Source organism: Schistocerca nitens, chromosome 9 (genome assembly GCF_023898315.1).
Source record: "Schistocerca nitens isolate TAMUIC-IGC-003100 chromosome 9, iqSchNite1.1, whole genome shotgun sequence".
Classification (NCBI taxonomy): Eukaryota; Metazoa; Arthropoda; class Insecta; order Orthoptera; family Acrididae; genus Schistocerca; species Schistocerca nitens.
The window spans coordinates 488,355,944-488,383,235 of record NC_064622.1 but is presented as its reverse complement, the minus strand read 5'-3'; the positions used below and the strand labels follow the sequence as shown (position 1 = coordinate 488,383,235).

At 46.9% G+C, this 27,292-nt stretch overlaps 1 protein-coding gene across 2 annotated transcripts in view; it reads right to left on the bottom strand.

Annotated features, from left to right (window-relative positions):
* Positions 1 to 27,292, bottom strand: part of LOC126203526 (T-box transcription factor TBX18-like) — a 457,263-nt gene that overhangs the window by 82,960 nt on the left and 347,011 nt on the right. For both annotated transcript variants that reach the window (XM_049937851.1, XM_049937852.1), the window contains exon 4: positions 24,206 to 24,368. In XM_049937851.1, the coding sequence (XP_049793808.1) occupies positions 24,206 to 24,368 (163 nt within the window). The remainder of the gene's footprint in view (positions 1 to 24,205; positions 24,369 to 27,292) is intronic.

The following is a 27,292-nucleotide window of genomic DNA, read 5'->3' as shown; positions in this document are numbered from 1 at the left end:
CACCCCCAATAAATTGTAATTGTGCAACAAATTGTTTTTATTCGTAGGCACATGTCTGCAGCGCTGGCGTATACCGAAATCCCTGCGCCACAGTACCGGAGTATTCTGGTTGACGTCAGAAAGAAACCACGCAGCCAGTCTCCACTTTAACGCTAGGCTGCGACCATCTTGCGTTGGATGTCCTAGTGGCGAGCTACAGTACTGTGGCGCGGGGATGTCAGTGTACGCGAGCACAGCATACCTGTGCCTACGAACTACACAAATTAATTACAGAATTAAATTTTGTTGGTGGTAATAATTACAGCTTCACTTGTATTCCACGTTCACACTCGTACAAGGGTTGCATAAAAATGTGAAAAGACAGCGAGAAATGCATGACTGAACATACGAAGATGCTTTCATAAGTCTGGAAAAGAAAGAAGGAAAAAATATGTTTGCTCCTTTAACAACACACCTTATTTCTGGACATAGTCTCCTCCGGTCCAGCAATCCTCCAGCTTTTTCATCCCATGGGAGAGTAAGATTCTGTCAAACTCCTCAAAATACTGGTTGTCTGCAACTATCACGTCGTCATTTGACGAAAATATTTACCCAGCAAGCCAAAGTTTCAGGTTAGGGAACAGGAAGACGTAACTTGGATCTAAATCTGTTTAATAAGGTGGATGAAGAACTAATTCAAAGCGTAACTGCCAGCCGTGGTGGCCGAGCGGTTCTAGGCGCTACAGTCTGGAACCGCGCGACCACTACGGTCGCAGGTTCGAATCCTGCCTCGGGTATGGGTGTGTGTGATGTCCTTAGGTTAGTTAGGTTTAAATAGTTCTAAGTTCTAGGGGACTGATGACCTCAGAAGTTAAGTCCCGTAGTGCTCAGAGCCATTTTGAACCAAAGCGTAATTCACGGACTTTCGCCATTGTTATCGCTCTTGCATTATCCTGGTGAGCACCCTTTTGCTTGTCTGTCTTGGTCATTTTTCAAACAAAGAAACTTTTAAACGAACGAACAATGAAGCATGATTGGGTCCAGTTATAGTTCTGCCTTTTTACAAGTAATTTATGTGGGTTATTCCTTGCGAATCACCCCCCTCCCCCTCCCAAAAAAACAAAACAAAACAAAAACGTGGAGTTTGTGTACGATATGAAATGTTCACAAGCTAATATCTCCTTAAATAAACCACCTACAAGGCTCAGACTTTCACAAAATACTATTGTAGTCGCTTTTCGTCGGCGACACGGGAACCAATCAAACGCGCGAATTTCTTCATTTTGGTACAAATCTGATCAGCGTGGTTTAACATTCTGGAGGTGCTTATTAGAAGACGGCTCTCGACCGATTATTTCGACTCATAGATCTGAGGCACAAAGCCCTACTCAAATGCGAGGGAAACGCTGAATTCCTATTGGCTAGTATGTTAAACAGCCAATCGGATCATCTCGAGCACTTGTATAGTGCGCTTCAAGCTGGAATCACTCGACAGGTTCGGATCCTGCCTCAGGCATGGATGTGTTTGATTTCCTTAGGTTGGTTAGGTGTAAGTAGTTCTAAGTTCTAGAGGGCTGTTGACCTCAGATGTTAAGTCCCATAGCGCTCAGGGCCATTTGTATAGTGGCGGTATTTCTAATGTCAGCCATTCAGATTACCATACGTGGACTAGAACTCTCGTAATTCTGAAACTAGTTCAAATTTAATGAAAACAAAATACGATTCTATTCCACAATTTAAGTTACTAACCAGTGTGCTACTCAACGTCCCTTGTGGCTGGCCTTTACAAAATCAAGCTCACTCTGACACATTTTCCCCTTTACACAACTTTCTCACACTTACATTTACATAGTGTTGATAAAATATAACATTCTCACTTTATATATGTCCTTCATTTACTCTCTCAGTCTCTCCAAAACACTCACACAATAAGACACAATGAAATAATAATTTTCAAGTGTACCGTTAATTAAGTCAGACATCTGTGGCGATGAAACTAAAGAAAATTCCAGAAAATTAGATTAAATGAATCTATCCTTTTGGTTGTAGTTTCAATTGATACTGCAGGTGAATACATTACAGCCCTAACTCGGTTTCGCAATGCGAGCACGGTTATTATGTGTTTTAGGTAAAAATTTATTTCTCCGAAAGTATGGAAGTAATTGATTCGAAACTTTAACCGTATAGTTATGTTACCAATAGAATTTGATGTACAAAGAAAGAAAAAGATCGATTAATATTTAATAGTACTTCTTCAGATTTATAGAGAGTATGTGTAACGTATTGCACGCAGTGTTAAGCAAGTAGCCATGTAAAAGCGGTGGCTCGTTTTATTTTTACAGGTTACTATTCCTATCTGTATGGGCTGTGATTTTTGATATTTTTTGTCTAAACTAGCAAGGCAAAACAGGGGCCACTACTTCCATCACATGAAGTGGATTTAGTGCTCACGTACTCACACTGAGCCGTGAACACTTCCCAGTTCATCAGTGGGGAATAGTTGAACATGATTACTACTGTTATCGGTGCCATGCGTGCAATGGGCGTGCCAGGCGCGCGATATTGAATCTTTATACTATCGTTAGTGGCGCGAGACCTGCACGACCTTATAGCAACCGTTATAGTTACGCATTATTCTGTTACACTAGGGGTGAGTTCACGTAAGGAAAAAGAGAATGTAAGATTAACGGACGCATTTATTAAACAGCTGAGAATCGAACAATAATACAACCAAATGGGGGGGGGGGGGAGAAAGATTAGAGTTCAGCAGCCTGCCCCAACGTACGTTCATAACACACCACGACAGCAGGAGGAATGGAATTTTAGTAACGATCACCGTATTATCAAATAGAAGCCCATTTAGTAAAGGAAGGGGTTGCAGGCGTGCAACAACCACCACCAGGAATTAGCCAAAGACTGAGAAGAATCGTTCGATAGCCTCCCATACTAAAGCAATAAGACCCGCAAGACGCGAAAATATTCACAGTGACCGATAGGTTCCTTCTGGGCCGCAGGGCGCGAATCTACAGCGCACGTCGGCGCTCATGCTTACCGAACTTCATCTCCTGGATTAGGCACCTGTGGTATCCGGCACGGTCACACTAGAACTGCCTTACTGCCCCTTTGTCCACTATCCAGCCGCGGATGGCGGTTGGCGCCTACCCGCGAAAAACGGGCGCGCACCTGTACTGGCCAATCATAGGGCCGGAATTTCACAGGGAGGCGACCTCGCGACGTTAAAATCGAGAATGAATAGCAGTTACAAGGTTGGTAAGGCAGGTTGGGGGACTGAGGAGAACTTTGGCCACCACTGAATGTTCAAACGACACCACGTGCTACCCTGTCGATCGGAAAAAAGGATGGGAAACGGGAAGCCATCATGGCTGCTAGGAAGACTGCTGCCCTCGCCCATAAATCAAGAAAATTTCTAACGCCAAGTTCCTCTCACAGGTCAGTGTGGGACAAGCTGTAAAAATCGTCAAATAAATCAGGCAACCCATAGAAATTATTAATATTGCCTGAATTATTATTTTACCGAATACCAGAATGCTGGGATTAGAAATATGAAATACGAGCACTGAATGGTGAGTGAAGTGCACGTCTTTCAGCCAGCTCGCGTGCTCCAGTGGCCACCTTCCTGCTCTCTTCCGCTCTCCAAGGCAAACCACGCTTTCAATGCAAGTAATAATTTGCTACGTCACAGTAGTCCAAACCATCAACGAACCACTCTCCCGTTTCATTCTTCGCACGTGATCTCGGCCAGAAGTTTGATACAGTGTGCAAGACGACACATCCGACCAAATGAGATTCTTCCCTTGCTCCATAGTCCACGTTTTGTGGCTTCGGCGCTACATTTTCGTGTTACGGGCATGATGTGCGGTTCTGGAATTCCAAGTTGCCCTGAACTTCCTTGCATCTGGAGCTCCTATCGTGTTGTTTTGATGCTGACATCGTTCGCGAGTGCCACATTCAATTGTGCAGTGACTTTTGTTGTTGTACTCAAAGTTTTCGTCACATTCCTTTTCAATGACAATCTGTCCGAATTACTCAAGACACACCATCGTTCGCATATTGACTTGGACAATGTTTTTCCGCTTTTCCTAGATGCGATGTAATCTTTGATACGGTGCCTCTTGAAACACCAAACACTTTGGCTCCCTCCATGCGAGCACCAACAATTTGTCGACTTCAAATTCACTTAGCTCCGGCTACACTGTTCTGGCCGCGACTGAAACTCGTAACGTGCTGAGGACACCGCACTTGTGCCGTTCGTGGTCAAGTACAGCAGCACAAGCTGCAGGCTTGGCGTGCATCTGCGATTGTGACAGAAAGTGCATTGGTCACGGTGTTCCCATATTTGTGTAGAAGCCCTGTATTTTCTACTTGGATTTCCAAGAGACATTCATAGCTAGAGACAAAAAAAAAAATAGTTCAAATGGCTCTGAGCACTATGGGACTTAACGTCTGAGGTCATCAGTCCCCTAGAACTTAGAACTACTTAAACCTAACTAATCTAAATACAGCACACACATCCATGCCCGAGGCAGGATTCGAACCTGCGACCGTAGCAGTCGCGCGGCTCCGGACAGAAGCGCCTACAACCGCTCGGCCACCGCGGCCGGCGAAAAAGAAAGAACTGGAGGAAGTATTTAGGATAAAGGTTGCGTATTTCATGCAACTGTCTCTGAGAATAGGACTCGAATCTGTACGTATGGTTTTCGCTGTCAGTGCTGCCCCCGAACTGCGATATTAGCAGTGCCTGTAGAAGGCAGCGGTCCTGGTATGTGTCTAGGTTAGGCACAACCTTTAAACAGAATGAGATTTTCACTCTGCAGCGGAGTGTGCGCTGATACGAAACTTCCTGGCAGATTAAAACTGTGTGCCGGACCGAGACTCGAATTCGGGACCTTCGCCTTTCGCGGGCAAGTGCTCTACCAACTGAGATACCGAAACACGACTCTCGCCCCGTCCTCACAGCTTTACTTCCGCCAGTACCTCGTTTCCTACTTCCCAAACTTTACAGAAGCTCTCCTGCGAACCATGCAGGACTAGCACTCCTGAAAGAAAGGATAATGCGGAGACATGGCTTAGCCACAGCCTGGAGGATGTTTCCAGAATGAGATTTTCACTCTGCAGCCGAGTGTGCGCTGATATGAAACTTCCTGACAGGTTAAAACTGTGTGCCGGACCGACACTCGAACTCGCGACCTTTGCCTTACGCGGACAAGTGCTCTACCATCTGAGCTACCCGTGCACGACTCACGACCCGTCCTCACAGCTTTACATCTGCCAGTACCTCGTCTCCTATTTTACAAACTTCACAGAATCTCCTGCGAGTTCGAGTCTCGGTCCGGCACACAGTTTTAATCCGCCAGGAATTTGCCTATCAGCGCACACTCCGCTGCAGAGTGAAAATCTCGTTCTGAAAACATCCCCCAGGCTGTGGCTAAGCCATGTCTCGGCAGTATCTTTTCTTCCAGGAGTGCTAGTTCTGAAAGGTTCGCAGGATAGCTTCTGTGAAGTTTGGAAGGTAGGAGACGAGGTACTGGAGGAAGTAATGCTGTGAGGACGGGGCGTGAATCGTACTTGGGTAGGTCAGTTGGTAGAGCACTTGCCCGCGAAAGGTAAAGGCCCGGAGTTCGAGTCTCGGTCCCGCACACAGTTTTAATCTGCCAGGAAGTTTCACAACCTTTAAACGTTTCAGAAACTCTCGTAACAGAATACGGGACAGTCGTTCCCTGTACCCGTGCTGGAGCTCCTCCTGGCGGCAGGCGAGCACCGAGATTTCTGGCCGCCTTAATTCGATCTATAGCGATATCTCGAAACACTGCTGCGGTGACACTGCTGTGCTGTCAGCGGTGGGTGGAGTGTCTGGGCTGTTTCGGTGACCGCCGCGCCCGCCCGGGGAGAGGGCGTCAGAGAGCGGCCATTCTGTCAACACGCGGCCAGTTATCTTCGTGTTAACATTTCCGCTACAACTTGTTCGTGATAGCTTTGAGCGGTTTCCACCTGCCGCCCGAGTAATATCTGAACCCATTCCACGCTTCGTCACAGGCGTGCCGACCAAATCCGACGGTTCTTATCAGGAGTTCCCTAAACTGAAGACAGTCACCGGCACATTACGCATTTTTCCTTAAAACCAGCTGTCGCAGGTTTCTATATGTCGTCAATATACACTACTGGCCATTAAAATGACGTGCTACAGAGCCGAAATTTAACCGACAGGCAGAAGATGCTGTGATATGAAAATGATTAGCTTTTCAGAGCATGCACACAAGCTTCGCGCCGGTGGCGACACCTACAACGTGATGACATGAGGAAAGTTTCCAACCGATTTCTCATACACAGACAGCAGTTGACCGGCGTTGCCTGGTGAAACGTTGTTGTGATGCCTCGTGTAAGGAGGAGAAATGCGTAACATCACGTTTCCGACTTTGATAAAGGTCGAATTGTAGCCTATCGCGATTGCGGTTTATGGTATTGCGACATTGCTGCTCGCGTTGGTCGAGATCCATTGACTGTTAGCAGAATATGGAATCGGTGGGTTCAGGAGAGTAATACGGAACGCCGTGCTGGATCCCGGCGGCTTCGTACCACTAGCAGTCGAGATGACAGGCATCTTATCCACATGCCTGTAACGGATCGTGCAGCCACGTCTCGATCCCTGAGTCAACAGATGGGGACCTTTGCAAGACAACAACCATCTGCACGAACAGTTCGACGAAGTTTGCAGAAGCATGGACTATCAGCTCGGAGACCAAGGCTGAAGTTACCCTTGACGCTGCATCACAGACAGGAGCTCAACGACGAACCTGGGTGCACCAATTGCAAAATATCATTTTTTCGGATGTGTTACAGAGAAAGCCTGTGGGCACCTTTGAGGCAAATTTCAAGCTTCTGCCTCGCAGTGGGACTGCATGAAATACGCATCATGACGGTCGGATCCGTGTTTGGTGACATCGCGGTGAACGCACGTTGGAAGCGTGTATTCGTCATCGCCATATTGGCGTATCACCCGGCGTGATGGTATGGGGTGCCATTGGTTACACGTCTTGGTCACCTCTTGTTCGCATTGACGGCACGTTGAACAGTGGACGTTACATTTCAGATGTGTTACGACTCGTGGGTCTACCCTTCATTCCATCCCTGCGAAACCCTACATTGCAGCTGGGTAATGCACGATCGCATGTTGCAGGTCCTGTAGGGGTCTTTCTGGATACATAAAATGTTCGACTGCTGCCCTGGCCAGCACATACTCCAAATCTCTCACCAATTGAAAACGTCTGGTCAAATGTTGCCGAGCAACTGGCTCGTCAAAATACGCCAGTCACTACTCGTGATGAACTGTGGTATCGTGTTGAAGCTGTATGGGCAGCTGTACCTGTACACGCCATCCAAGTTCTGTTTTACTCAATGCCCAGGCGTATCAAGGCCGTTATTACGGCCAGAGGTGGTTGTTCTGGGTACTGATTTCTCAGGATCTATGCACCCAAATTGGGTGAAAATGTAATCACATGTCAGTTCTGGTATAATATATTTGTCCAATCAATACCCGTGTATCATCTGCATATCTTCTTGGTGTAGTAATTTTAATGGGCAGTAGTGTAGTAATGAAAGTCGCTGTTTAAAAACACTTTTCATTGTTGCAGTTACTCAAAGATCTCTACTATGGTACTACAAGTGCGCTCAAGCTGTGTTGTTGCTTGTCAGTATAGTGGATGTATCATGCAATCTTACTCTGTTAATGAGCCATTCTTTCCACTAGAATGGTACAAGTCTACATTTGAAAATTCCCTTGAAAGATCGTATCTCAAATGTGAATTAGCATGGTCGGTGGACTGATCTGGACATTGTAGGACTTAGTAATACATGCTACTTCGTCAGAGGCTCTCGCAAAAGGATGTGCACAATACACTGATGAGATAAATAAATTGTAACCACCTGCTTAATAGCATGTTTGTTGACATTTGAAACGCATTACGGGAGCGGTGCTGCGTGGCATGGATATAGCATACCTCGGTAGCTTTCCAGAGGTATGTGGTAAGAGAGGTCTGCGCACAGGTCACGCAACTCCAGTAAATTACGTGCGGCTGGCTTGTGAGCGCAGAGCTGGCGCCAGACAGAGTCAGAGAAAGGTTCAGATAACTTGAATTTTGTGGCCAGGACATCAAAGTGAGTTCACTACCATGCTACTAAAAACTACTGTACTAACCATGTGACTGGAATATGCCATCGCAGTCAAGAGAGACATCAAGCAGGTCGTCCACAATGAAGTTGACATAGTCCACAGCTATCACGGTCCCTTCCTGCGCTTAAACATACCGAGCAATACAATTAAAAGACCAGTTACGCCGTAATTGTGTCCCACTGCGAGGCAGAAGCTTGAAATTTGCCTCAAAGGTGCCCACAGGCTTTCTCTGTAACACATGAAAAGTACCGGCAGTTGCGAATATGGTCAACCATCCGCTATATAATGGAATGACGACAATGAAAATTAGTGCGGGAGCGGGACACGAACCCGGATTTCACGCTTATCGCGAGCGGTCGCCTTACCATTTGGCTATCCGAGCATGACTCGCGGCTAGCCCAATGTTCCATATGTCGTCAACCATGCGTCTACGACCTGTACTTGCGCATCCGTTACGCATATTCCCGTACAGGGGAGACATTTTACTTGAAGGTCGCTTGCCAGGTGTCAACGGATAAATACGATACTTCAGCGACAGTCTAAACAATGCTGTCGGTCAACGTTCTCGTCCGTCTGATGGGAATCTGATGTTGGTTGGCGGAGTATATAATTTCATCATCAACAAGCAAAAAAGTTGTCTATGCATCATTTTATCATTTCAGAAGCTTGCCACCACTAAAAGCAATAAATTTAGTATTACATTATTTAAAAAAAATAATAAAAAATTAAACTGGCTACTGTGTAATTATACGAAGGATATGATTTCTAATCATCTTCAATGTGAAAGTGAGATAATTATTACATTGGTTATTCAGGTACTGTTCGTCTTGTGGAATGATTTGTATTAAATGATAGTCTCAGTTACCGCGTTTACGTTTCAGTATTTACAGATCGGAACCCCTTGTTCGCACTGAATACTACACTCCTGGAAATGGAAAAAAGAACACATTGACATCGGTGTGTCAGACCCACCATACTTGCTCCGGACACTGCGAGAGGGCTGTCCAAGCAATGATCACACGCACCGCACAGCGGACACACCAGGAACCGCGGTGTTGGCCGTCGAATGGCGCTAGCTGCGCAGCATTTGTGCACCGCCGCCGTCAGTGTCAGCCAGTTTGCCGTGGCATACGGAGCTCCATCGCAGTCTTTAACACTGGTAGCATGCCGCGACAGCGTGGACGTGAACCGTATGTGCAGTTGACGGACTTTGAGCGAGGGCGTATAGTGGGCATGCGGGAGGCCGGGTGGACGTACCGCCGAATTGCTCCACACGTGGAGCGTGAGGTCTCCACAGTACATCGATGTTGTCGCCAGTGGTCGGCGGAAGGTGCACGTGCCCGTCGACCTGGCACCGGACCGCAGCGACGCACGGATGCACGCCAAGACCGTAGGATCCTACGCGGTGCCGTAGGGGACCGCACCGCCACTTCCCAGCAAATTAGGGACACTGTTGCTCCTGGAGTATCGGCGAGGACCATTCGCAACCGTCTCCATGAAGCTGGGCTACGGTCCCGCACACCGTTAGGCCGTCTTCCGCTCACGCCCCAACATCGTGCAGCCCGCCTCCAGTGGTGTCGCGACAGGCGTGAATGGAGGGACGAATGGAGACGTGTCGTTTTCAGCGATGAGAGTCGCTTCTGCCTTGGTGCCAATGATGGTCGTATGCGTGTTTGGCGCCGTGCAGGTGAGCGCCACAATCAGGACTGCATACGACCGAGGCACACAGGGCCAACACCCGGCATCATGGTGTGGGGAGCGATCTCCTACACTGGCCGTACACCACTGGTGATCGTCGAGGGGACACTGAATAGTGCACGGTACATCCGAACCGTCATCGAACCCATCGTTCTACCATTCCTAGACCGGCAAGGGAACTTGCTGTTCCAACAGGACAATGCACGTCCGCATGTATCCCGTGCCACCCAACGTGCTCTAGAAGGTGTAAGTCAACTACCCTGGCCAGCAAGATCTCCGGATCTGTCCCCCATTGAGCATATTTGGGACTGGATGAAGCGTCGTCTCACGCGGTCTGCACGTCCAGCACGAACGCTGGTCCAACTGAGGCGCCAGGTGGAAATGGCATGGCAAGCCGTTCCACAGGACTACATCCAGCATCTCTACGATCGTCTCCATGGGAGAATAGCAGCCTGCATTGCTGCGAAAGGTGGATATACACTGTACTAGTGCCGACATTGTGCATGCTCTGTTGCCTGTGTCTATGTGCCTGTGGTTCTGTCAGTGTGATCATGTGATGTATCTGACCCCAGGAATGTGTCAATAAAGTTTCCCCTTCCTGGGACAATGAATTCACGGTGTTCTTATTTGAATTTCCAGGAGTGTATTATCCTGACAAACAACCACACTCTCGACTCACTTGTTAGGGACACCTGTCCCCCTTCCGTTTCCTTTGCGCACAATTCATTAAATACACCTGAGTTGTAAGGGGGGGCGGGGGAGGGGGTGCGATCTGTGCATAGAACAGTTTCGCTCGATCCAGACCCAGTGGCGTCTTGCAGCTCTTACCATAATTTTGTGCACCAATACCGTGGCAACAAAACTTCTGTGTGTGTATTACTTCTACTAAAGTTTTCGCAGTTTATTGATGTACTTTGTGCTTTTTCCCTAATCAGTGCGAACTGTGCATTATGTCGTTAACACTGCCTTCTCGTCCCCCGTTTCCAGATATCAAAAGTCAGAGCTTTCTGGTCTAAATATTTCTCTCTCTTCGATTGTCGAGAAGTACATGTATTGTGATATAGACACCGGAAAATAGTCTTGTTTCTCCACGTGTTTTCCAGATATGCTTCCAAACGGAAATTTTAACCGAGACAATCAATTCGAGGGTATATCCCTCCAGACGTAGTTCGTTTTGTCTCTTTACTAGGCCTGTACCTAATCATCTAGAGATTCTACGAATAAAATAAACCTTCTTGCACTATTTTCATTGTTTCCTTGTCTCTTCCAAGTCGCGCTCCCGGGTTCATATTGATGCGAAGTATTCGACTTCAGAGCACTGAAGACGACCATGATATCGTCTCACTTTTTCGTATATATTAACAACTATGTAGCCGGCTTGCTTATTATGTTCTATAATGACCTGCTCCTGAATGAACTCTGAGCTCACACTGTGCATCATGGCAGACACCTGAAACTCCGAGGAAGTGTTCCAGCTGCGAGATATGTTGTACCTCAACAATAATAGCATGTTATCTTTTTAGGACGCAGCTGACAATTTTATTACTCACTTAGCTCTCGGGGTTCACTACCGTAATCCGTTCTCAGCTTGCTTACCGGTTTCTCTCTCATGTGGTTCACGACACTGAATGTATGCCACAGTTATTGTCACTGCCGTAATTAGATTTTGCTGGGATTGTATCCTCTGAGCCTTAAAACTTCTTGCCAGCGCTTCGGTAAAGTTTTTTTCTGGACATTCAAGTGATACCTGATTAGCGTGATAATTACCCGTTTGATTAAAAGCATCCAGACAGCTATTAGAGGACATCAATATAGGATGCGTCCATCGTTTACTTTTACGACGGCTTCAGCTCTTCTGGGCACGCTTTCAATGAGGTGTTTGAATATCGGTGGAGGAATGGCAGCCCAGTTTTCCTCAAGAGCCGATACCAGAGAAAATAATGATATTGGACGTAGTGGTCTGTGCCGAAGTCGACATTTTAACTATTTCCAAAGGTTCCAGAATGAGATTTTCACTCTGCAGCGGAGTGTGCGCTGATATGAAACCTCCTGGCAGATTAAAACTGTGTGCCGGACCGAGACTCGAACTCGGGACCTTTGCCTTTCGCGGGCAAGTGCTCTACCATCTGAGCTACCCAAGCACGACTCACGACCCGTCCTCACACCTTCAATTCTGCCAGTACAGAAGCTCTTCTGTGAAGTTTGGAAGGCACGAGACGAGGTACTGGCAGAATTGAAGCTGTGAGGACGGGTCGTGAGTCGTGCTTGGGTAGCTCAGATGGTAGAGCACTTACCCGCGAAAGGCAAAGGTCCCGAGTTCGAGTCTCGGTCCGCCACACAGTTTTAATCTGCCAGGAAGTTTCATATCAGCGCACACTCCACTGCAGAGTGAAAATCTTATTCTGGAAACATCCCCCAGGCTGTGGCTAAGCCATGTCTCCGCAGTATCCTTTCTTTCAGGAGTGCTAGTTCTGCAAGGTTCGCAGGAGAGCTTCTGTTAAGTTTGGAAGGTAGGAGACGAGGTACTGGCAGAAATGAAGCTGTGAGGACGGGTCGTGAGTCGTGCTTGGGTAGCTCAGTTGGTAGAGTACTTGTCGCGAAAGGCATAGGTTCCGATTTCGAATCTGTCACACTGGTGCAAATAATCATCGCCTCCGATATTTACGGCGCTGCGGTTCTCATGGAATAAGAGAGAGCTGAGTTACGCTGGATTTCTGTTTGAGGAATAGATATTGATTTTTGTACAAGAGATTTTCGTTCTCCAGAAACGTCATAACACATGAGAATTGAACGTGTTCCATTATTCTGCATCAGATTGACGTCAGTGATATATGCCTATAATTATGTGTATCTTTCCTCCGATCCTTCTGTAAAACGGCAATGACATGTGCTGTTATCCAGTCGCTGTGTTCCCTTCGCTGCTCCAGCGGCCTACGACAAACTGCTGCTGGATGGGGGAGCGAGTTATTTCGTATAATCTCTGTTGAATCTCGTATCTATATCCGGTCCAGATGCCTTTCGTCCATCAACCTATCGTAACGCCTTTGCTACTCGGTGTTGCCTTATCTCAATATCTGTCATCTCATCGGTCGTCCAATGACTGAAAGGCATAAGCGTTTTACGATCTTCCGCTGCGAATCACTTTCGAAAGATCGATTTTAGGATTTAGTATCCATTTGGTTCATCTTCCGTTACGGTGCTAGTATGGTGATTAGGCTACTGAATAAATGACTTCGATCCGCTTAGTGACTTTACATAGAGCAAAACTTTTTAGTACCTTTAGTCTGATCGGTTGATAAAACGTTACTTACAGGTTCACTGAACACTATTCGTAGGCTAACTTTCGCTTCGGACAGCTTGTGTCTCTCAGGCAGGCTTTGATTTGGCTAAAATCTGTGTTGAAGCTGTCTCTGCTTTCGTGGCAAATTTCTAACACGGCTACTGAAGCACTGCCATCCCTCATAGCCTTGTTCGGAGTATACCAATCTGTGCGGGTGGGCATGGGTGAGATTAAGAGAGAGTGAGTCCAGTTTCATTTCAGACTGTTTTTTATTCCTTTTATTGCACACACACACACACACACACACACACACACACACACACACACACACTCGCACACACACACTCGCACGCGTGTAAAGTATGACTGGACAGACTGAAGCTTTAACGGAGTGGAACGTAGATATTTACCCAAAAGAAGAAGTGCCAGAGTGCACACAATACACAGTTCATGAATTGATGATGTGGATAATTCTATTAACAGGTAGCAATTTTTTTCGATATTATGGAAAATACAACGAAATACAGCAAATAAACCGTAGGCAAAATCTTACCTGGAAAGTACGTACTTAATGCACCTTAAGGCAGACAACCCGTGCGTGGATGATGATCATCCAATTTAAGACAAGCAGCGCAGATTACATTTTCCAGTATAGGGTACCTCTTGTGTTAAAGCGACGTTTTATTTCCCTATTTTCTGTTTTACAATTTTTTATCATATTCTGTGAGTAAAGCGGTACTGCAAATCGGACACAGTCTGAAGTAAGATTTCAGTTCACACGCTGGCTGTAGAAGCCTGTGGACCATATGGCGTTACCAGTGGAAGCTGGTGTGAGGCGCCATGGATAGACATGAGAACGCCCGTTGCGTCAGCAGCAAGGAAAGCGCAGTTCTTCTGGAGCGAACCAACTAACCCTGCTAAATACAGTATGTGCTAGTTAAAGTCGCTTTTTCCAATACAGATATCAGGAGAAGCCTACAGGTCATAAGTACTTCCTTACAACAATATTACAACGCTAGGAAAAAAAATGATTCAAATGGCTCTGAGCACTATGGGACTCAACTGCTGTGGTCATCAGTCCCCTAGAACTTAGAACTACTTAAACCTAACTAACCTAAGGACATCACACACATCCATTCCCGAGGCAGGATTGGAACCTGCGACCGTAGCAGTCGCCCGGTTCCGGACTGCGCGCCTAGAACCGCGAGACCACCGCGGCCGGCTACAACGCTAGGAATCGACCATAAGTCAATAATGTTTAACCTAACGAAAATGTAGTGACGCCTTCGAAATATCACAAGTACGAGGTACAGGCTACGCCCCATAGTCTTCAGTCACCGACAGGATACCTTCCGATCTAGTTCCGTCGTAAGACCACTTTCTCACGAAATTGTTAATTTTTAGTTAATCGCATAATTGTGTCGAAATTTTCAGCTTATAGTGTTTAGTAAATAAATACACTCCTGGAAATGGAAAAAAAGAACACATTGACACCGGTGTGTCAGACCCACCATACTTGCTCCGGACACTGCGAGAGGGCTGTACAAGCAATGATCGCACGCACGGCACAGCGGACACACCAGGAACCGCGGTGTTGGCCGTCGAATGGCGCTAGCTGCGCAGCATTTGTGCACCGCCGCCGTCAGTGTCAGCCAGTTTGCCGTGGCATACGGAGCTCCATCGCAGTCTTTAACACTGGTAGCATGCCGCGACAGCGTGGACGTGAACCGTATGTGCAGTTGACGGACTTTGATCGAGGGCGTATAGTGGGCATGCGGGAGGCCGGGTGGACGTACCGCCGAATTGCTCAACACGTGGGGCGTGAGGTCTCCACAGTACATCGATGTTGTCGCCAGTGGTCGGCGGAAGGTGCACGTGCCCGTCGACCTGGGACCGGACCGCAGCGACGCACGGATGCACGCCAAGACCGTAGGATCCTACGCAGTGCCGTAGGGGACCGCACCGCCACTTCCCAGCAAATTAGGGACACTGTTGCTCCTGGGGTATCGGCGAGGACCATTCGCAACCGTCTCCATGAAGCTGGGCTACGGTCCCGCACACCGTTAGGCCGTCTTCCGCTCACGCCCCAACATCGTGCAGCCCGCCTCCAGTGGTGTCGCGACAGGCGTGAATGGAGGGACGAATGGAGACGTGTCGTCTTCAGCGATGAGAGTCGCTTCTGCCTTGGTGCCAATGATGGTCGTATGCGTGTTTGGCGCCGTGCAGGTGAGCGCCACAATCAGGACTGCATACGACCGAGGCACACAGGGCCAACACCCGGCATCATGGTGTGGGGAGCGATCTCCTACACTGGCCGTACACCACTGGTGATCGTCGAGGGGACACTGAATAGTGCACGGTACATCCGAACCGTCATCGAACCCATCGTTCTACCATTCCTAGACCGGCAAGGGAACTTGCTGTTCCAACAGGACAATGCACGTCCGCATGTATCCCGTGCCACCCAACGTGCTCTAGAAGGTGTAAGTCAACTACCCTGGCCAGCAAGATCTCCGGATCTGTCCCCCATTGAGCATGTTTGGGACTGGATGAAGCGTCGTCTCACGCGGTCTGCACGTCCAACACGAACGCTGGTCCAACTGAGGCGCCAGGTGGAAATGGCATGGCAAGCCGTTCCACAGGACTACATCCAGCATCTCTACGATCGTCTCCATGGGAGAATAGCAGCCTGCATTGCTGCGAAAGGTGGATATACACTGTACTAGTGCCGACATTGTGCATGCTCTGTTGCCTGTGTCTATGTGCGTGTGGTTCTGTCAGTGTGATCATGTGAAGTATCTGACCCCAGGAATGTGTCAATAAAGTTTCCCCTTCCTGGGACAGTGAATTCACGGTGTTCTTATTTTAATTTCCAGGAGTGTATATTATAATGGCATCCCTCTGAACGTTGTGCCGAATAGATCAGCTTCCCGTTTCATCACTTAGAATCACGTGAAGTGGAATTGCATTTTACGGAGAACCCGACGGCGCTGCTTCTGGGAGAGACATAATCTGCGCAAAAATCGGATGGAAAACGACGGCCAGTCATACTGCGGCTCTTATACCATCCTGAACGGACTCACTAGCTATACTGAGAAATTTCGGAAGGCTCAGTGTAAGTTGAGGGTTGTTGCACAGGTAAGTTTTGTTCTGTCCTCGCTATACAGAGTGTTTCAAAAACGACTTTACAAATTTGAAAATTCATATAAATTACGAGTAATTCATATTACCTACTGAGGTGATTGTAATATCAAGTTGTAGGGAAATACATCAAGTTTTATCTCGCGTAGTCCGCTAGTGCCGAATCGCACCCGAGCGTGCAAGCTTTGTGTTTTGGTTTGAAGAATCGAAGTCGGCGACAACAATTCGGCGTAATTTCCGTAGCAAGTACGCTAAAGATCCACCTAGTAGGCCTAAAGTTTAAGAAACACGGCGCTCGGTAAGACATGGGAAATCAACAGGTAGTCCAGGCACATCTGACGACGTCATTGAGCGAGTGAGACAACGTTTTTCAACAGCCCTGCGACATCGACCCGGCGTGCACCTCGAGAACTGCAAATCGTGCATACGACTGTCTGACGTGTGTTGAGAAACCGTTTAAATTTGAAACCGTTCAGATTCACGATCGTTCAAAATGGTTCAAATGGTTCCGAGCACTATGGGACTTATGAGGTCATCAGTCCCCTAGAGCTTAGAACTACTTAAACTTAACTAACCTAAGGATATCACAAACATCCATGCCCGAGGCAGGATTCAAACCTGCGACCGTAGTGGTCGCGCGGTTCCAGACTGTAGCGCCTAGAACCGTTCGGCCACCTCTGCCGGATTGACGATCGTACAAGCAATAAAAGACACTGATAAATTTGCTCGCAAGAACTTCTGTGCGGAAATGTTAAATCGATTACACGAGGATGAACATTTCTTGGACAAAATCATCTTTTGTGACGAGTCGACTTTTCACTTAAGTGGCAACGTTAACACACCTAACTACAGGATTTGGGGGAGTGAAAACCCACAGTAATCATTGCAACATGTTCGTGATAGCCCTAAACCGAACGTTTTTTGTGCATTGACCAAGAACAAAGCGTACAGCTCCACTTTTTTCCGTGAGACAACCATCAACGGGTTAGTGTACCTGGATGTGTTATAACAATTTTTGATACCACAGATAGGTGAGGATGACCAAGAACGAACTGTTTACTTCATGCGAGACGGTGCACCACCCCACGTCCGGGAATTTCTCAGTGACCGCTTTACACATCAATGGATTGGCCGTCCTGCGAAAATTGCATGGCCCCCACGTTCCCCAGACCTGACCCTACTCGATTTCTTTTTATGGGGGTTCATCAAGGATATCGTGTTTATACCTCCTGTGCCAGCTTTTCTACCTGAACTTAGAGCAAGAATTTACGGCGCTACTGAACAAGTTACACGTGCTACAGCGAGCATGGGAAGAAATTGGCTTCCGATGGGGTGCGTGCAGGATAACCAACGGAAGTCACATACGAGGGCAGTTCAATAAGTAATGCAACACATTTTTTTTCTCGGCCAATTTTGGTTTAAAAACCGGAAATTTCTTGTGGAATATTTTCAAACATTCCCGCTTCGTCTCGTATAGTTTCATTGACTTCCGACAGGTGGCAGCGCTGTACGGAGCTGTTAAAATGGCGTCTGTAACGGATGTGCGTTGCAAACAACAGACAGTGATCGAGTTTCTTTTGGCGGAAAACCAGGGCATCTCAGATATTCATAGGCGCTTGCAGAATGTCTACGGTGATCTGGCAGTGGACAAAAGCACGGTGAGTCGTTGGGCAAAGCGTGTGTCATCATCGCCGCAAGGTCAAGCAAGACTGTCTGATCTCCCGCGTGCGGGCCGGCCGTGCACAGCTGTGACTCCCGCAATGGCGGAGCGTGCGAACACACTCGTTCGAGATGATCGACTGATCACCATCAAACAACTCAGTGCTCAACTTGACATCTCTGTTGGTAGTGCTGTCACAATTGTTCACCAGTTGGGATATTCAAAGGTTTGTTCCCGCTGGGTCCCTCGTTGTCTAACCGAACAGCATAAAGAGCAAAGGAGAACCATCTGTGCGGAATTGCTTGCTCATCATGTGGCTGAGGGTGACAATTTCTTGTCAAAGATTGTTACAGGCGATGAAACATGGGTTCATCACTTCGAACCTGAAACAAAATGGAGTGGCGCCACACCCACTCCCCTACCAAAAAAAAGTTTAAAGCCATACCCTAAGCCGGTAAAGTCATGGTTACAGTCTTCTGGGACGCTCAAGGGGTTATTCTGTTCGATGTCCTTCCCCATGGTCAAACGATCAACTCTGAAGTGTATTGTGCTACCCTTCAGAAATTGAAGACACGACTTCAGCGTGTTCGTAGGCACAAAAATCAGAACGAACTTCTCCTTCTTCATGACAACGCAAGACCTCACACAAGTCTTCGCACCCGAGAGGAGCTCACAAAACTTCAGTGGACTGTTCTTCCTCATGCACCCTACAGCCCCGATCTCGCACCGTCGGATTTCCATATGTTTGGCCCAATGAAGGACGCAATCCGTGGGAGGCACTACGTGGATGATGAAGAAGTTATTGATGCAGTACGACGTTGGCTCCGACATCGACCAGTGGAATGGTACCGTGCAGGCATAGAGGCCCTCATTTCAAGGTGGCGTAAGGCCGTAGCAATGAATGGAGATTAGGTTGAAAAATAGTGTTGTGTAGCTAAAAGATTGGGGAATAACCTGGTGTATTTCAATGCTGAATAAAACAACCCCTGTTTCAGAAAAAAAATGTGTTGCGTTACTTATTGAACTGCCCTCGTATAATACGAGGGTCAGTCCAAAAGAAATGCAAACTATTTTTTTTAAATACATCTTTTATTCTACATGTTTGAAAGTTTTACAGTGTGTAGATACATCCTTTAGGAACAATAAGCCGGCCGGGGTGGCCGAGCGGTTCTAGGCGCTACAGTCTGGAACCGCGCGACCGCTACGGTCGCAGGTTCGAATCCTGCCTCGGGCATGGATGTGTGTGACGTCCTTAGGTTAGTTAGGTTTAAGTAGTTCTAAGTTCTAGGGGACTGATGACCTTAGAAGTTAAGTCCCATAGTGCTCAGAGCCATTTAGGAACAATATTTTCATTTCTCCACATAATTTCCATCCGTCTCAAATGCCTTACGCCATCTTGGAAAAAGCACCTTTATACCAGCACGGTAAAATTATGGACCAACGTATTGGAGCGACTGTTTGGCGGCGTGCACAAGGGAGTCATCATCTGCAAACCTTGTTCCACGAAGAGAGTCTTTCATTTTCCCAAAGAGATGACAGTCACATGGAGCCAGGTCAGGACTGCGAGGCGGGTGTTTCAATGTTGTTCATCCGAGTTTTGTGATCGCTTCCATGGTTTTTTGACTGACATGTGGCCGTGCATTGTCGTGCAACAGCAAAACATCCTGCTTTTGCCGATGTGGTCGAACACGACTCAGTCGAGCTTGACGTTCCTTCAGTGTCATCACATATGCATCAGAATTTATGGTGGTTCCACTTGGAATGATGTCCACAAGCAAGAGTCCTTCGGAATCGAAAAACACCGTAGCCATAACTTTTGCAGCAGAAGGTGTGGTTTTGAATTTTTTTTTTCTTGGGTGAATTTGCATGATGCCACTCCATTGATTGCTTCTTCGTCTTTGGTGAAAAATGATGGAGCCATGTTTCGTCACCTGTCACAATTCTTCCAAGAAATTCATCTCCACCATTCTCCTACTGTTCCAAAAGTTGGGAGCATACCGTTTTTCTTGTTTCTTTGTGAGCCACCGTCAACATCCTGGGAACGCACCTGGTACAACCCTTCTTTAATGTCAACACCTTCAGTATTCTGCAAACACTTCCTTCACCTATCCCAACGTAGCGTGACAAATCGTTCACTGTGATGCGTCTGTCAGCAGTCACCAATTCGTTAACTCTCTGCACATTGTCTGGAGTGTGTGCAGTACGAGGTCTGCCACTGCGAACACAATCCTAAATTTTAACTATATATGACCATGCAGCTTTATTAGAATTGAAATGATAATTAAATGAACACCCTAACTGCAAGCAGGCGTGATACACTTCGTTGGGGACATGTTGAAAATGTGTGCCCCGACCGGGACTCGAACCCGGGATCTCCTGCTTACATGGCAGACGCTCTATCCATCTGAACCACCGCGGGCACAGAGGATAGTGCGTCTGCAGGGACTTATCCCTTGCACGCTCCCCGTGAGATCCACATTCCCAACATGTCCACAACACTACATTCGTACATGGATGGATAGAGCGTCTGCCATGTAAGCAGGAGATCCCGGGTTCGAGTCCCGGTCGGGGCACACATTTTCAACATGTCCCCAACGAAGTGTATCACGCCTGCTTGCAGTTAGGGTGTTCATTTAATTATCATTTCAATTCTAATAAAGCTGCATGGTCATATATAGTTAAAATAAATATGGGTTCCCGGCCTTTGACCTTCTTGTGTGCGAACGCACACGCTATGCCCGAACTCGTACGGGACTTGGTAGATTAATCTGCCACGAGTAATGAGTATGATGGGCAAACATCTAATAGGCGCACTACGAATGTAGTGTTGTGGACATGTTGGGAATGTGGATCTCACGGGGAGCGTGCAAGGGATAAGTCCCTGCAGACGCACTATCCTCTGTGCCCGCGGTGGTTCAGATGGATAGAGCGTCTGCCATGTAAGCAGGAGATCCCGGGTTCGAGTCCCGGTCGGGGCACACATTTTCAACATGTCCCCAACGAAGTGTATCACGCCTGCTTGCAGTTAGGGTGTTCATTTAATTATCATTTCAATTCTAATAAAGCTGCATGGTCATATATAGTTAAAATAAATATGGGTTCCCGGCCTTTGACCTTCTTGTGTGCGAACGCACACGCTATGCCCGAACTCGTACGGGACTTGGTAGATTAATCTGCCACGAGTAATGAGTATGATGGGCAAACATCTAATAGGCGCACTACGAATGTAGTGTTGTGGACATGTTGGGAATGTGGATCTCACGGGGAGCGTGCAAGGGATAAGTCCCTGCAGACGCACTATCCTCTGTGCCCGCGGTGGTTCAGATGGATAGAGCGTCTGCCATGTAAGCAGGAGATCCCGGGTTCGAGTCCCGGTCGGGGCACACATTTTCAACATGTCCCCAACGAAGTGTATCACGCCTGCTTGCAGTTAGGGTGTTCATTTAATTATCATTTCAATTCTAATAAAGCTGCATGGTCATATATAGTTAAAATAAATATGGGTTCCCGGCCTTTGACCTTCTTGTGTGCGAACGCACACGCTATGCCCGAACTCGTACGGGACTTGGTAGATTAATCTGCCACGAGTAATGAGTATGATGGGCAAACATCTAATAGGCGCACTACGAATGTAGTGTTGTGGACATGTTGGGAATGTGGATCTCACGGGGAGCGTGCAAGGGATAAGTCCCTGCAGACGCACTATCCTCTGTGCCCGCGGTGGTTCAGATGGATAGAGCGTCTGCCATGTAAGCAGGAGATCCCGGGTTCGAGTCCCGGTCGGGGCACACATTTTCAACATGTCCCCAACGAAGTGTATCACGCCTGCTTGCAGTTAGGGTGTTCATTTAATTATCATTACAATCCTAAATATTGCCGTGCCCGCTTTCATCACGTAACCTGCTTGCCCACCACCTAACTGTACTGCGATCGACAGCAGCATCTCCATACACCTTTTTTAACCTCTTATGGATCTTTCCCACTGTCTCGCTTTCACAGCACAGGAATTCTATGACAGCACGTTGCTTCTGACGAACGTCAAGTGTAGCAGCCGTCTTGAAGACATGCTGTGAAGGCGCCACTCACGGGAACAGGTTGAACTAAGTTTGAAGACAAGCGGGAAGTATGTGTCTACACACTGTGAAACTTTCACACATGCTGAATGAAAACTGTATTTTTACAAAAATAGTGTTCATTTCTTTTGGAGTGACCCTCGTGTGTTTAGTTTAAGATATGGAAACTTGATGTGTTTCCCTTCAAAATAACACTAAACACAGCTCTATATCTTCTTTCAATAAATTCATATGAATTTTTAAAGTTGTTAAGTCCTACACTCCTGGAAATGGAAAAAAGAACACATTGACACCGGTGTGTCAGACCCACCATACTTGCTCCGGACACTGCGAGAGGGCTGTACAAGCAATGATCACACGCACGGCACAGCGGACACACCAGGAACCGCGGTGTTGGCCGTCGAATGGCGCTAGCTGCGCAGCATTTGTGCACCGCCGCCGTCAGTGTCAGCCAGTTTGCCGTGGCATACGGAGCTCCATCGCAGTCTTTAACACTGGTAGCATGCCGCGACAGCGTGGACGTGAACCGTATGTGCAGTTGACGGACTTTGAGCGAGGGCGTATAGTGGGCATGCGGGAGGCCGGGTGGACGTACCGCCGAATTGCTCAACACGTGGCGCGTGAGGTCTCCACGGCACATTGATGTTGTCGCCAGTGGTCGGCGGAAGGTGCACGTGCCCGTCGACCTGGGAGCGGACCGCAGCGACGCACGGATGCACGCCAAGACCGTAGGATCCTACGCAGTGCCATAGGGGACCGCACCGCCAGTTCCCAGCAAATTAGGGACACTGTTGCTCCTGGGGTATCGGCGAGGACCATTCGCAACCGTCTCCATGAAGCTGGGCTACGGTCCCGCACACCGTTAGGCCGTCTTCCGCTCACGCCCCAACATCGTGCAGCCCGCCTCCAGTGGTGTCGCGACAGGCGTGAATGGAGGGACGAATGGAGACGTGTCGTCTTCAGCGATGAGAGTCGCTTCTGCCTTGGTGCCAATGATGGTCGTATGCGTGTTTGGAGCCGTGCAGGTGAGCGCCACAATCAGGACTGCATACGACCGAGGCACAGAGGGCCAACACCTGGCATCATGGTGTGGGGAGCGATCTCCTACACTGGCCGTACACCACTGGTGATCGTCGAGGGGACACTGAATAGTGCACGGTACATCCAAACCGTCATCGAACCCATCGTTCTACCATTCCTAGACCGGCAAGGGAACTTGCTGTTCCAACAGGACAATGCACGTCCGCATGTATCCCGTGCCACCCAACGTGCTCTAGAAGGTGTAAGTCAACTACCCTGGCCAGCAAGATCTCCGGATCTGTCCCCCATTGAGCATGTTTGGGACTGGATGAAGCGTCGTCTCACGCGGTCTGCACGTCCAGCACGAACGCTGGTCCAACTGAGGCGCCAGGTGGAAATGGCATGGCAAGCCGTTCCACAGGACTACATCCAGCATCTCTACGATCGTCTCCATGGGAGAATAGCAGCCTGCATTGCTGCGAAAGGTGGATATACACTGTACTAGTGCCGACATTGTGCATGCTCTGTTGCCTGTGTCTATGTGGCTGTGGTTCTGTCAGTGTGATCATGTGATGTATCTGACCCCAGGAATGTGTCAATAAAGTTTCCCCTTCCTGGGACAATGAATTCACGGTGTTCTTATTTCAATTTCCAGGAGTGTATTTGAAACACCCTGTACTTAACAGCTCTTGTATGACAGAACTGGTCGTCAAGACTAGCAAGAAACCTCCGAGAAAAATTTCGTCCATGGGAATTGGTTTTCAAATTGCGATAATTAAGTAGTCGTTACGTGCGAAGATGATAGTTTGCAAAATTAGAGTTTTACGAAAATGAATCACGATCGAAGTAAAGTGAGTAGCTGTTTATTCAGACAAAGTGCGGAGTCATTCGAGTGTGAATCAATGTTATCTGAGAGATAGTGAATAAGAGTCAAACAACAGCGCCTGTGGAGATTCACTTCTGGTGAATGCAGGGCATCGACGTACAGACGTGTGGCGTGTGGCAGCGCTGCGCTCTTGTCAGCTGCCTCCGCCTCGCGTCTCTCTTTCTGCAACAGATCTGCCGCCCTGGCGAGGCCTCGAGCTCGCCTCTCAGGGGCAGCAGGTGTGCTACCACGAGCTGGTCGCTCGGCAGCGCTCGGCTGTGAGAGTGGCTGAGTGACTGACCTGGCCTCGGACGAGCGGCCGGCGGTTGTTTGTGAGCTTGAGCTTGTCGAAGGCGACGACGCCCTGCGCCATCCACAGCTGGCCCGTGGCCGGCGAGTCGGGGTGCACGTACACGTTGTGTGCCAGCGGGGGGTCCCCGGAGCCCGCCACCATCCACTGCGAGCTGCAACAGGCCGACACACCTCGTCGCCTTCACACCGTCTCGAGAGCGGCTGGCGCAGTTTCGTATTTTTTTTATGTCTATAGTATGCGATGACACTGTAATTCTGTCAGAGACAGCAAAGGACTTGGAAGAGCAGTTGAACGGAATGGACAGTGTCTTGAAAGGAGGCTGTAAGATGAACATCAACAAAAGCAAAACGAGGATCATGGAATGTAGTAAGTCGGGTGATACTGAGGGTATTAGATTAGGAAATGAGACGCTTAAAGTAGTAAATGAGTTTTGCTATTTGGGGAGAAAAATAACTGATGATGGTCGAAGTAGAGACGATATAAGATGTAGACTGGCAATGGCAAGGAAAGCGTTTCTGAAGAAGAGGAATTTGTTAACATCGAGTATAGGTTTAAGTCAGGAAGTCGTTTCTGAGACTATTTGTATGGAGTGTAGCCATGTATGGAAGTGAAACGTGGACGATAAATAGTTTGGACAAGAAGAGAATAGAAGCTTTCGAAATGTGGTGCTACAGAAGAATGCTGAAGATTAGATGGGTAGATCACGTAACTAATGAGGAGGTATTGAATAGAATAGGGCAGAAGAGGAGTTTGTGGCACAACTTGACAAGAAGAAGGGACCGGTTGGTAGGGCATGTTCTCAGGCATCAAAGGATCACAAATTTAACATTGGAGGACACCATGGAGGATAAAAATCGTAGATCAACAGATGAATACATTAAGCAGATTCAGAAGGATGTACGTTGCAGTAAATAATGGGAGATGAAGAAGCTTGTACAGGATAGAGTAACATGGAGAGCTGCATCAAACTAGTCTCAGGACTGAAGACCACAAAAACAACAGTATCCGAAGTTCAGAAATGTCCGATACGTCCCATTGTGAACTCTATCAATAGCCCAAGCTATAAAATCACCAAAAAAGTTAATGATATTATCCGCAAGGCATATGTATTTGAAAATAACTACTCCATTAAAAACAGTTATGAGCTCATCAATAGTATAAAAGATATCCCCATCCCAGTCACAGCCAAATTTGCATCTCTTGACACAGTAAACCTATATACAAACATACCTGTCAAGGAAACAGTTTCATAAGGAATAACTTACTGAAACATGGGACAATGGGTAGAGCTGAAATCTATGAACTCATAGAGATCCCAGAACTTATATTGTCACACAACTGCTTCCTGCTCAGCAACAAGTTTTACATTCAGGAAGATGGACTGGCAATGGGTAGTAGTCTTGCAGGCTTGCTAGCAGACATATATATCAATAACCCAACTAAAAGATAAGCTGCTTTATTACAATTCTGTTCAATGGAGCAACAGAAGAAATAGATAATCTAGCCAAAGAACTTAATAAAATACACAATAAAATCCAATTCACAGTAGAACATGAAACACCAGAAGGCATTAACCATCTTGATCTAACAATCTCAAATAAAAATCAGAAGCATAAATTTCAAATTTTCAGAAAGCCAACAACCACCAATGTTACCATACACAAATCCTCTTGCCATCCAGACCAACATAAAAAAACATTCTTCAGAACAGTGCTTAATCGCATGCTTAAAATCCCAATGGACACAAGTGAAAGACAAAAAGAAACAGAAATTATTAAATCAATTGCCTCCACCAATGGGTACAACACTGCAATAATAGATAAACTAATCCATACAGCAAAACTAAACCACCTGCTGAACATCCACCCACAAACAAGGAAACCACATTTGTTAGCCCGCCTTTCCTAGGGAAGATTTCTCACCAAATTGCCAACCTCTTCAAGACATACAACATAAAAATAAGTTTCTTCACCAACAACAAAATACAAAATAAAATCATACACAGTACCAAAACCACTATACAACAGTATCAAAAGTCGGGTGTGTACAAGCTCACTTGCAACTCATGTCCAAGCTTCTACATTGGACAAACTGGTAGAAGCTTCACAACAAGATTTAAAGAACACATTGATGCATTCCGTCTCTACAACCTGAACAAGTCCAGCTTTGCTTCACATCTTGCCCAACACAATCATTCTGAAAACAACATAGAACAGGATCTCCGAAAACTACATTTTGCCAACAAAATACTTGACCTTCTTGAAGAAATTGAAATATTTATCTACACAAATACAGCACCTGACTACCTACTCAATGATCAAACTGAACTGAGAAACAAATTTTTCCTTCAGAACTTTGAAGATCTAGTAGATCAAAACAAGTAACCACCCAACGAACCCTACACCGCCTACCCAGCCGCCCCCCCTCCCAATCACCCACCCCCTCCCTCTCCTTACATATAACCACACCGGTGTCAATGTAATATACTACCACAAAATAAGCCCTGTACCATATCTCTAAATGTTAAAGCTCTCCATGGCTAACATAAATTCTAGCTGGAACAAACAGAATTTGCCTCTACCAATATCCCAGATCTCTCAAATGTTAGAATAAAAATAAGTCAAAAGTTAAAGAATTTTTGTTCATGATTTTCTAAATATTAAATGTACGGCCATACAAACAGTTTTAGTCCATTACAATCACTATAACTCTTATACATGTACCTTTAGCTAAAATAAACAGAATCTGCTCTTGATAATACCCCAGATCATGTTAACGTAACAACAGAAATAGGCCAACAGTTCATCTGTAGATTTATTATTAATTTAAATACACAGGCCCTAGTCATACAGACAGCTGCATCTCACTGCAAATACAATAACCCTGTATTATTGATTCCTTGGGATTCATGTTAATGCCAAACATGATAATTGCTATTATATATAAAAAAACAACCTGCCTGTAATATACAAGTAGAAATAAGATATCAGATCACCTGAAATTTGTTCTTGTTTTAATTTATTTATTTTATCTCGTGCTCTCATGTTATCGCCATTAAAATACTTGCCCTTATAT